This window comes from Pygoscelis adeliae, unplaced genomic scaffold, assembly GCF_000699105.1.
Source record: "Pygoscelis adeliae isolate BGI_AS28 unplaced genomic scaffold, ASM69910v1 Scaffold67, whole genome shotgun sequence".
In the NCBI taxonomy this organism is placed as follows: domain Eukaryota; kingdom Metazoa; phylum Chordata; class Aves; order Sphenisciformes; family Spheniscidae; genus Pygoscelis; species Pygoscelis adeliae.
The window spans coordinates 2,570,093-2,582,713 of record NW_008825271.1 but is presented as its reverse complement, the minus strand read 5'-3'; the positions used below and the strand labels follow the sequence as shown (position 1 = coordinate 2,582,713).

The window sequence follows — 12,621 nt, the reverse complement described above, 5'->3', positions numbered from 1 at the left end:
TTGAGAAAAGTTGTTTATGTCTGCATTTAAACAGATGATATTTTCCATTAAAAATGCAGCATGGAGACACTGAAGACTAAGATCTCATTTGCTTTTGGTTACTGTAACTCAAGAGCAAGTCTGCTTATGTGAAAAATGATGCTATTAGTTCAGACCTGCATATATCCAAGCAGAATGATGATACCCTGTGAAGACCATTATTAGCGTCTTTTCCAGGAATATTGAAAGCCTCAAGCTGGGGGCCAAAAAGTATCAGATAGTTTAGTCAAAGTCACTGGAAGCCTCGTGAGAACTGAAATTAAACCCAAAACCAGTATCGGGGAACCATCTATCTTCTCCCACTTACGTCCTAAGCTATTCCAGAGCAGAACACAAAGATTTATCAGTTACCTGAAAGAGTAATTATCTCTAAGGTTGCAATACCTAAGGACAACTACTCCACTCAAACCCAACATTTGAGGTATGCTGTACCATGCAGTATTTACAGTATGGTATTCCGCCAGCGTATAAGACCACAGCGCTGCTGAAGAAGCCTGGTGAGGACTTAGCTGTGGGATTTTATGGTGATCTTTGTTCTTCTGCTACTTTTGCTACTCTTGCATATTCTGCAGAGGGACCTTGATCATCTGATCTCTGCCATCTCCGAGTTCTATGCAGACTTGAGAGGCACCAGGAATCATCCACACCCACATAAGTCAACGAAAAGACTCCCTTTATTTTCAGCGAGTTAGGGATCAGAGCCCTGGAGCATCACCTCCACTGTACACCATCTATCTGACAAAAAAAGTACCGTACAGCCAGTGCCTTAGGAAACTCCAGAAGCAAGGGTTTCAGCAGTTATTTTCTGCCTAAAAAGCATACAGAAAAGAACTGGAAACTCATCACGTCAGTACAGACTGCCACATGTAATTTGTATGAGAAGATCAAATGTATACTGGAGCTACGGGTGTCCTAAAACACCCATGTGAAGCCAGTAGAAATCTTGCCACAGATTTCAGTGAACTTTGGATCAAATCTTAGAGGCCATTAAGTAGTTCTACTTGGTATATTAAGATTTTATGAATATGTGTAGGCAGCCATTCTGTACCTGTCTTCCGTTGTGCTCCTGGAATAATTTCAGCCATTAAATGGACGGCCCTGAATCTTCAAGTCTCCCAGCTCTTGGAGGCAGAGGTCTCTACTCTGTCTGCTGCAGCTGATTGACCTGCTGTCCGTGTCGGATGCTTCCATAGGAGAATCACTGAGCCTAGACTGCCCACGCTATGAAAGCCAGGATGAGTAAAATCTGTGCTTCCTGAAGAGATGCAGGCATGTTACTTTTCCTTGAGTTTAGGACATTGTAATTTACCTTAACTTGCCTATAACTGTCTCCAGGGAAGGAAGGGAAGTCTCGGTGGGAGGAGGAGGGCATTTCTTGCCTTATCCCTCAGACAAATACAACGACTTGAAAGTCATTATACAAAAGGCATGTAACACAAGTATTAACACTATGATTTACAGTAATAAAAACATTATTACAATGTGTCTAATTAGGAACCATTAGAAGACCAATTAAAGCTGTCAAAATAGAACAAAAAAGCAACATGTGTTTTTTTCCCTGGAGAACTGGGATATGGTGAGACTCATTACTAACTCGTAATTTGAGGACAGAAGATTGCTTTCGGTTTGAGTTGAAATCTAGGCTCCTAAGGAAAAGAGGGCTCTGAGGTATATCCCTCTCTGGCAGGCATCGCTTAAGCAAATGTTATCACAACAGTAGAAGCGTTTTTTAATACCCAGGGCAGACACTTAAAAAAATCTGAATACAGCAGTATCTATTTAGTTCATCTTTAGAATCCAACACAATTCTGACATTTGCAATCAGCGTGTCAGTATTCATCTCTGCAGGAAATAAGACAAAATGGCATTTAGTTTACCTGGAAAGGATGGTCAGACAGCCCTTAAGGAATCTAATTAAAATGCAGCTTGTTACCAGAGCAGTGCATCACGCTGTGCTGCCATAGTAACCAGGGGTCCCATGGACTTTCGGGGCCATCTGAGGGCATGTTTGCAAGAGGCACAAAAACTAAACTGATTGCCTATGGTACGTTTTAAATGACCTGAAAACTCCGAATGATTTGCTGATATTAACCTACGAAAGAAAATAATTAATTCCTACATGATCAGACAATGGGCCAGTCTCAGGAGTCAATTTATTCTTATTACTGTTTTTTATGACATACTGTTCCCCACAGCTTATTTAAGAAGTGCACGACTTACTTGCAACATGTGAGCAACCAAACAGTTTAATTTGATTCCCTAATAGAGAAACAATAGAGCAATCAAGACCTGTGGGCTGTGGAAGAGAAGATGAACAACAGAAATAGGTATTCTACTTAGGCTGCTATTTCCTAAAGTATCAGGCATCTGACTGCTCTCAATTGATCTTCGGACCCATGTTCTCCGGGAAGAGGTAGGCCCGGGGATGCTGGGGGGGAGGGGGGGGCAGGGAGGGGGAATCACAATACAGCACTGGGCTTTTCTTCCCGAATCCTACTAGAACAGAAAGATCTTTAAAAACATTAATAGCTATAAAAGCAGCATCTTACATTGTGCCCTGTCCTGATATTAATTTTCCATGGACGCAATCAATAGATTTACCACTGAGGCATTAAGATGGATTTTAACACTAGAGATGTCCAGGTCAAGAGATTCTTTTGACACACCACCTGTGAAGGAGACTGCAAATTGTTAGTGGGTTGTTGCAGGCTATCATGAAAGATTTCTGCAAAAGAGCGCAGGACTTCAGGCTCCATTAAGCAATGTAGCTATTGATGAAAATATCTGCAAGTTGTTTGAAATGATCAAGGGGATTTTTAATTGCTTTGAAAAAAGAGCTTGACAGCAATTCCTCTGAAGTAAATGAAATTCCTTGGAAATATGGGGTTGGGACTGGGGGATGACATGAGAAATTGAAGAACCGGTTTTCTAAGCATCGTGAAACCAGTATGTTCATGTGATTTTGACTCACAGTACTACACCATACAGCTCCCACTGTACACAGCTGGGATGGGTACATACCTGGAAAGATCTATCCTACGTTGGGCATGCTAATACCAGGAAGGTTGCAGAAAGCCAGAAAGGAGCTCAGTTCAAGAACAAGTTGGAGAGTTCAGCCTCTGGGGTTTTGGGTCTCTCTTTGTACATACCAGTGACACGCATTATGTGGTTGCGCCTAAGTTTCCCCATTTGAAAAAACAGACAATTATCTTTACCTGTTTTAAGGTCCATGCCCCAGAACACTGGAAAGACTAGCTGTAAGGGAAGTTCAAAATCCTGCTCAGGAGTAGAGAACCTTAAACAAAAAGAACACTGTATCATTCAGGTTAGAGGCAACATTTGATCCAAAATAACAGGTAATACAACATGAGCGAAGTAGAAACATCTCACATTTAAATCTTTTTTCTATATGGAAAAGTATCCAGGCAACATAACTAAAATTACCGTGTCTAAAAACAGACAGTAGGCTGTACTTTTGCTAAATGGGACTTTATACAAGACAAATTGATGGCAAGTAATCCATCACTCTTCTGTATAGCCCAGCACTTTAACAACCTTGAAACAGTAATTCTTCAAAGGGCCTCATCATTTCCTGATAATCTGCTGCAACCCGTTATTAATGGCTTCATTCACTCTCAGGTTCTCCTTACAACAGAAAGCTTATTAGCACTGAAAATGAATCTATTTTGTCAACAATTTACTCCAGCTGAGGTACCCAGCCCTGATACTCTCATTCTTCACCCTGTTTTTTGTGTAGACCGGGCTTCCATTTGCTGGTTTTGTTCCTCCGGTTCCTTCACAGGAAGCAACACAGCTTTAACAGGGGCTTTTGGAGAGGCAAGAAGGTATTATAAATCACCACTAATTTAGAAGTTCATTTTTAATGGGTTACATTTTATTCGCTTCAGTTGAACACCATTATTTACAGACACAAGTTAATAAAACACATCACAAAACAATAAAATTTCAACAGCTAATATTTATAGGTGCATAGTTCATGCTCAATTACTTTTTTTATATGTATAATACATACACATATATATAAAGCTCTCACAATAAGTCATCTCTGCACAGAAAGAAGAGTCATAGGAAACAAATAAAAATTGTATCATAAACAATATCAAATTACTGACAGGCTATCAACAAAACATGTACAGAGTTAGAAATAAGCAGTAGACACTTAGGTGTTTTTACTTAATATTTTCTTTTTTAACTTTTAAACTTGAAGCCACAATATCCACAGCACAACAATGACCCTGCCAACCAGTTAGGAGGGAAATGCTGAAACAAGGTGGATGCAGTCACAGATACTCCAATCATTGCTGATGGAAGACTTCAAAATACACCGTAAAAACTGTAAAAAAATTTTACGACTGGGCACATTGGAACTCAGCACTTGTACAGGATGGGACGTCTTTAGTAGTTAGTAGATTTCAGGAGATATAAAGGAAGGGAAGGACTCTCATGCTTCAGGTTCGTAGTCTTGATACTCTTCCTAATGAGGAGAGCAGAAATCAGCGCTACTAGTATTTTAGATAAATACATCCTAGTTTCACTGCTTGTTCTAGTCCTAGTGTATTCAATGCCAAAACATTATGGAATTTCATGTGATCAGGATCTTGCCATTTATTATTATTTTGTCACATCTCCCAGATACTGGGCCTTACAGGTTGTGGTATTTACAGGAGAGTTAGGCTTTTACAGTAGTTAACACGTCGGTCAGCTGATGTTGCCAGGAACTCACGAGGCCACCCACGGCAATTCACTTGGAGAAGGAGGAGGACTACCTCTGGGCTGAACTGCACACCAGGTGCTGCAGATACATTTAAATGATTTACTGACTTGTGTGAGTATGTTTAACTACTATCATTCCAGTGATATTCAAGGTGTTAGTGATCAAGCAAGCCTTTAAGTCTTTTACTCGATCATGGCCTAAATGTTTTATACCTCTCATTTTCAGCCTAATTATCTGTGCTACTGTAAAACTGCCACTCCAACTACCAATGCATCATGTTACACATTATAGTAATATTTTGGATAGCAGGATTATGAAAAACAACACAATTTACTCCCATTATTGCATTAACTTAAGAGTATAATCATGAATTACTGTGTTTTACAAAGCACGATGCTTTGATAAATGGCCAAGCTACTAAAACTATCTATGAAGATGCAGTTTTTCCCATATTCCCTATCGAACATAAGAAAAAGATTCAAGTTCAATACACATTACTCAGAAAACCAGGCACAAGTGTTTTGAAACACACACAATGTTTTCCTGTTAAACTATCAAGAAAGCAACGGATTTTCTGATTCCCAGCACTATACCTCCAGAAGACCTTGGCCAAAGAGACCACGTTTCTGCTGTGCCCTTGCAGCCTCACAGCATCAGCCTGTGCCAGGCTGATGTAACTCGAGCATGCAGCCCCCTCCTGTGCGCTTCTCCTACATGCGTTCACAGCAAATACCACAACAGACTTACCTCTGGAGGCATTTCGTAAGCCTCATTCTCAGGATCCACAGGAACATCTGTATTATTCACCATTCCCTCCTGCAGGAAACCTTCTTCATTCTACATTTAAAACAGGGAAAGAAAAGTGACAGACTGTAACTGCTTGCCTTGTCATTTACACCAAAGCATGTCTTTCCTCCCCATCAGTGGTTGACTTCTCGTCCTGTCCTTCGGTTGCGGGATATTGCCAGGGGTTGCGAAGAGCTAGAGGACATCAGCTCCAGAGAGATCATCCTTCTGAATAGCTGAAGTGCTGATATCCCATTTCTCTCTTGCCATGGACAGGCGAAGAAGTCAATCTGAACAACAGAACAGTACCACCACCAACTTGCTGAATATCTTTGGAAAATATTTTAATCCCATAGAAAATGCTTTGGTCAAGTCATGAAGCAAACAAAAACAAGTTTTTTGCTCCATAAGAAACTGATCTGGGAAACATAGTCCCACACAAATTGTTTAATTAGGTTATCACATTAATTTCTGTTTAACTACTTGGGGGAATACAGTCACAGGTATGCAAAAGTAGTTGTAAAAGCAGGCCAAAAGAATTGGGTAGTATCAAGACACACAAATGAAACAGTAATTCAATTATATATTTTTTTAATGTTAGTAATTCAATTATATATTTTTTAATGTTATAGACACATTAATTCTCTCATAGATCATCGTTCATTTTACAGTTTTAGCCTCTTCAAAGTACATTTCAAAGTGGCCAAAAAAGGGAGAACTATTATAATTCAGACTATTGCATGCTGGTTTTTTTCCTTCCGTTTTAGAACCTAACTGTACTGGGAAAAGCTTTTTTCCTTTAATGGGTCACACCTCTATATGCTTTCTTATGTCAACCAGTATGTTACTCTATGCAGTATTAGAGTATGATACATGGCACTACCTGATACCCAGCTTCTTATACTTTTTTCTGGGCATCTGTTATTGACCATTACAGAAGCACTTGTGTTTTATATAGCAATTTTCATAAAAGCCTCTTGGAATTAAGGGGATTGCAATGGTGTAAGGAATAATTTGCTGAGTAGGATTACTTAAGTGTTGTCCTAGAACTATAGATACTATTTACCATCTGAAACAAACACACATTATAAAGGAAAAAAAACATTCCAATTGGGCCAATTCCTGTAGTAGTTGTTACTACAGAAGTTCACAGAGAAGAAACATGAGTTTTGCCAGAACAAAGACTGCTGGAGTTCATCCTGAACTGTAAGAAAATTAATATGAAAACAGACAGACTAGCTAAGTGGAACTGTTGTGACTATGCTGATTTATACCAGTTGCCAATCTAGACAGAAATGCACTAAAAACCAGTTACAGACACTCAGGAAGAAATTCACTTAAAAAAACCCTGCAGGCTGGTAGTGTAGACAGAAATACAAAATTAAATAAGTCACAAACCAGACTAATGAGGTAATTCTTCAAAGTCTGCAATTTATAGGATAGTGATGCTAAATTAAATTTAGGATATAGATAAAATGAGCATAAGGGAAGCTAAACCTGAAACTCATCTCTTGAGTTTAACAAAAATAGAAAATAATATGCAAAACAAGCGCATTTATCATGCTTCTGCTGTTCACCGTTTGCCACTTATCAGCTCCCTCTGTGGTTTAACCAGGTGACTGTAGTCATAATATTCTGTTCCTCACTTGCTGCATCTCTCCATGCACAAATTGTGACTGTATCTGCCAGATACAAATCCTGTTCTTCCTTGGTTCGGTCGCCTCTTCTGGCACTGATGCATGTGCATGTACACAGGTTTTTCACCCTCAAAGTCCATGACGTGCAGAATTTATTTCCATAATGTGGATTCTTCTCTCTAGCTCTTACTTCAGACTTTAAAAGGTCCAGTATGAAGATAGATCCTTTTTGCTTTAGTGGTAAACAGTATAGTCCGTGTGGAGTCAATGCCTACTATTCTGCCAAGTTCCCTCTATGCATGGGCCTGCTATCAGTTAACATCCTGCACTGCTCTATGGCATTAGATAACACTGACAAATTCCAAAAGTCAAGGGACATCAATGAATAAGGTCGCCAATATCTTTATTTAGGCCTGTGTCTTCCAGAAGAACTCATCATTTTGGATGTTTGACATAACGGATAACTTTTCAAGCATGAAATTATCAGGAAAAACTGGGCCCAATTACAGTTCTGCCCCGGCTTATCAAAACACACGAGCTCCTAAGATTATTTGATGTGCAATATTTAATCACCTTAGCTTCTAAACAAATTTTAGGAGTATTCATGCCTATTTACTTTTATGAGAAGTAGTTCAATCCCTATCAGCTTTGACTGAAATAGCTAAATAGTGTGTGCAATGCAAATTTTAAAGCTATTACTGAGCACTCGATCTAACATACCAGCTCGAAGGACCTACAGCTCCAGTCTACAGCTCTCCTGTTTAATCCAAAATATAATTTAACTTCTGCTTCCCCCTATCATTAAGGAACAGTTTTAGCTAACAATCAGTACATCAGGTAAAACTGTGCCCAAAATCATTCTTGAGGTTGCATGAGGAAGAAAGCATGCCGCTTAATGTTATGTGTAGCAGGAAAACAGATGGCAAATGAAACTGCCAGGACCATTAGTAATGATGAAGAAAAAGATTTGCCAGCTGAATTTCAAAGAACAGCTTCAAAGCTCGTATGCTGTTTGTTAGGAACCTCTGCCACGGGTCTGGACTTTCCATCAGGATTACAGAGACACAATGCCTAAAAAAAGGCTGATTTTATCATCTTCCCAAGTTCCTTCAGCAAGTTCAGGATGGAGATTCCTCTACAGCTTCAAAGAAAACAATCAGCAGCACTAGTAAAATACAATATCAATCACAACACCAATATTTTCTCAAATGAAGCAAATCATAAGCCATAGCAAACCATCAAGGGAACTCTTTGCTTGGGACAGGCTTATCACCTTTGTCCAGCTGCAAACAGTAACACAAATGCCACCTTTCATGTTGATGTCACTGCAGTGCAAATGAGAATGACATTATTCAAGATCACATTTGTTACATTTAAATGTACAGCATAGGCGACCACACCATTTTTAATGGTGGCTCTCTCTGCTTCTGATGTACCATTCCTCTGAAGTTAGGATATCACAAAAGTAAACAACCACTCCCAGTAACACAGAGCCATCTAAGGTACACCTTATATCATTATTTACCTGGTTTAAAAGAAAGAAATGCAATTTTACGTTCTCATGATCAATAATTCCATATCGTAATTCAGTTATGGAAGAGGAAAAACACCTAATAGACCAATTCTTGTCTTAGTATTAATGACAGATTTTTCTCTCGAAGCTGCCACCTCTATTTTTAAACTATATAGAAGGGCATTTCCAGAGGGAAAGCCTTTTATTAGAAGATCTGAAAAGCTAAACAAAAGCTTCTCAGAGATGAAGTCAGTTTTTAACTGGGAAGCATGAGCTCTTTTTGCAGGGAAAACACTTTAAAAAAGGGGAAAATTGCAACTCATGCAATAAACAAGGTGTTAAAAGCATGGTGAGCTGAGGACATCTGCTTGTCCCCTGAGGCTTCCCTTATGAAAAATCAAATGCCTGCCTATATCCTGGTTCGAAGCACAGACACTCTGGGTAAGACTCCTATTTCTGCACTCTCCAGAGAGTCTTGTGCCCTCAGACCCTCTTTCCCACCTCATGACACTCTTGGTGGAAGGGGAGAGACTGTTTAAGATCCTCTATGCATGGAAAACAGACCAAGCAGTCTGCTCATGGTACCACACCTATGTCAGCACCATGTGGCAAAATGGTCACCTTCAGGTGTGTGCATTCAGTCCTTGCGGTGACATGCCTTTGAATGCCAAGTTACTGCCATCAGAAATAAATTATCAGAGTCACAGACAACAGCAACTTCAAAAGGAAGCATTGCAACTGTAATCTAGCAGCTACTTAAGCGTTATAATTTACTATCTCTCTGGCTAGTAACATGTTTTTTCTTTCCATTATGAATGCTGAAGGAGTCTGACAGTCATGTATATTCCTCATGATTACTGGAGACTAATTCCTTCTGGAGCGATTCCATATTCTGTGATAAACCAACCAGGCTATGAAAGCATCAGCTCTTAAAACGTTTATACTGGCAAGAGGAGATCACCCTGGAAGTCACTTCCACTAATCACAGAGGTCAGAAGGCACCTCCGGAGATCATCTAGTCCCAGCTGCCAGCTCAGAGCAGGGTCACCTAGAACAGGGCTGTGCCTGGCTGGGTTTTGACCATCCCCACAGATGGAGACTCCACAATCTTGCTGGATAACCTGGTCTACTGTTGGACCACTCACACAGTGAAAAAGCTTTTTCTTACATTTAGATGGAGTTCCCTGCATTTCAGTTAGTGCCCACTGCCTCCTGCCATTTCACTGGGCACCGCTGAAAAGGCTGGTTCAATCCCCTTTACCACCCCCCCCATCAAGTATTCATACACATTGATAAGCTCCCCTCAAATTTTCACATTCGTGTTGTTTCACACTTGCTGTTTTTCTGTCTGTTCTTGAGAACTCTATATAAATTTCCCATGCAGATATTGTGGGAGGCTTATTTCTCTAGTATAAAGCTCTACTGTCCCCAATCAATTAATAAAAATAAGGCAAGGCTTGCTTCAAACACCTAACAAATTAATGTAACATGAGAGTTAATTTCAATAAAATAGATTATGATAAACTCAATGAGCACTGGTTACACCACATCACTTGCCAGTCTGTTATTGAGTGTTTTATAATTATTGACTAGCTGTGAACCAAGATAAAAGGCACTATGGAAAAAGTAGTGAACTAGAATAGGGAAAAAGCTGGTTTACAAGATAGTTTTGGTACGCCTCTTTTGTAAAGACCTTTAAAAAGTCCCTTTTGGAAAGACCTTTGAGATCCCCAATGAAATGTTCCATGCAAAACATTTTTAAAGTAGTCCAGTTTGTTGTATGCACACACACCAGCTAGGACCTGGGAGAGCTTGAAATAAAAATAAGAATGTAAAAAATAATAATGAAAAAAATCACATCCAATAGCATTATTACCTTGCAAAACTACCATGTACTGACAGCTTGGAGTAAGGGTAGTATTGTCTTATACTGTATTTCCGAGCCCTGTGCACACCAAGGACAGAACTGGAAGAGAGGTGGGACATGATGCTTGGTGAACAAGCCCAAACAGTGCTTTCCTGACTCAACAATAGAAAGGACAGTCCCATCAGGGAATCTGGCATTCCCCGAGATCATCAACTGGTCCAAGTAGCTCGTCTGGAGAAGAAGCCGTGCCTGCTTCCTGCCTGCCTGATAGCCGTGGTCATGTACATCTTTGCAGGCCCGGATATTAAGTCTAGCCCAGTACTAGTAAATTATTGAATTTGCTGTTGTTACAGTCTGGATAATTGTACTACTAATCTGTCTTTATTACCACACCATCATTTAGAGATAAATTGTTTATCCCTAAAGCTGTTGGTCTCATGCCTGTTATCACATCCCAAATGTATAACTCAGCAGGGCTGCCTTAAGCCCTTACAACTGGTAACTAAATATCCCTCCAGCCTGACTAAACCCATTTCATTTCGGTATTACGCACCCTGTAAGAACTTTCTTTGGGAACTGTCAGTCATTATATATATGGTGGAGCTTAAAGAAAAATTTTTTGATTCCTTTTGTATACCCTCCGTGCAGCTGTTATGCGTACTGTCCAAATTCACCTCTTGCTACAAGCTGAATAGCAATTTGCTGTGCCAATGGGCTTAAAATTCCCCTTTGAAAAAAAAAAAGTTGTATTCTTTCTTCTCCATCAAATATCAGGATACTTAGGGGCTAGATATTGGACCTAAGTGAACAAATAACTGCCTCTTCCATTTGGTAAATTATTTTTTACAGGTATTTTGACCATAAAGCCCAACTTACTCAATGGGAGAAAACCCCTTGAACAAAACAGCAAATTCTCAACAACATGCAAAACAAAGATATGCTAAAACAGCCTCGATTTATTTACTTTCCTAGTCCTAAGGTATTAAATGTGGAGCTGCCTGGTTATAACTGAGTTGCCAGGTCAGTTTAGGATGCTCTAAAGCTCCCACTCACTCATTGCAATAGTCAGTGCCCCTAAGCCTCAGCTGTGAATGATAAAGCATTAGCAGCAGTCTAGTGGTTTTACTCCAGAGGTACAGAGAGGAGACATATCTGCGCACTAGCTAGAAAGAAGTAAACTGTTTTAATTATCCCTAAGCCTAAGTGAAGGAAATTATGACAAAGCATTATGTGTGAAGGAAACTATCTGTTCCAGTGCACAATTCATTTAGAGTACCAATAATGAAATGGGACTACCGCCCTCCTCCTTAAATGGAGAGTGGAAGTGAAGAAGAGACATTTAATTAAACAAATAAATGTCAGCACGATAGCACAATTCCAATGAAAGGCTAACATACTGCCTGCAAGTGCTACAGGCTGCATTTTGATTCATGTTTTTATGCCCTTCAGTTGGCAATGACAAAAGTGAAAAGAATAAAGACTGAAGCCTACGGAGAGAGGGACGAACGTGAAGACTAAATGTCTGTGGTTACAGGTCCATCTTGGTGTCTATAAATAGCTGGAAATACTTGCTGTTTACAACAATTTATGAACTGTTGTAAATTTCTAGAAAAGCTAATTTCAGTACAACATAGATTGTGTATATTTTTGTTTCCTTCCTTTAAAATTTCCCATTTATTATTACTTGTAAAGATAAGACTCAACTCAGTTCAGAGTACAAGAGGAACATTTCTGTGAGCAATCAACTTTCCTCAAACTCAGATTCATGTTTTGCATTAACCAGGCTGGTAAAGTTACCTAATTAGAGCTGCTGGTATGTTGTTATTTGCTGATAAACAGATGTGGATTACATGGAGAACCTGCCCATCGCCCAGGTCAGACCAGCAGATCATATGAGTTCTAAAGTGATGGATACATGCATTAATTACAGATGACTTAAAGTAACAGGTTGCTTAGGGGCTGAGTCAGTGTGCCATCAGTAACACAAGTAAATGCATCCAGAAAACACAGTCCTTTCAGCTTCACCCTTTTCAGCTTCCCGGAT

At 39.6% G+C, this 12,621-nt stretch overlaps 1 protein-coding gene across 1 annotated transcript in view; it reads right to left on the bottom strand.

The window, feature by feature from the left end:
- Positions 1 to 3,912: 3,912 nt before the first annotated feature.
- Positions 3,913 to 12,621, bottom strand: part of SNCA (synuclein, alpha (non A4 component of amyloid precursor)) — a 68,174-nt gene continuing 59,465 nt past the window's right edge. Inside the window, exons 4-5 of the mRNA XM_009329763.1 lie at positions 5,522 to 5,611; positions 3,913 to 4,534 (exon numbers count right to left, since the gene is read on the bottom strand). Of these exons, the coding sequence (XP_009328038.1) occupies positions 4,502 to 4,534; positions 5,522 to 5,611 (123 nt within the window). The 3' untranslated portion in view covers positions 3,913 to 4,501. The remainder of the gene's footprint in view (positions 4,535 to 5,521; positions 5,612 to 12,621) is intronic.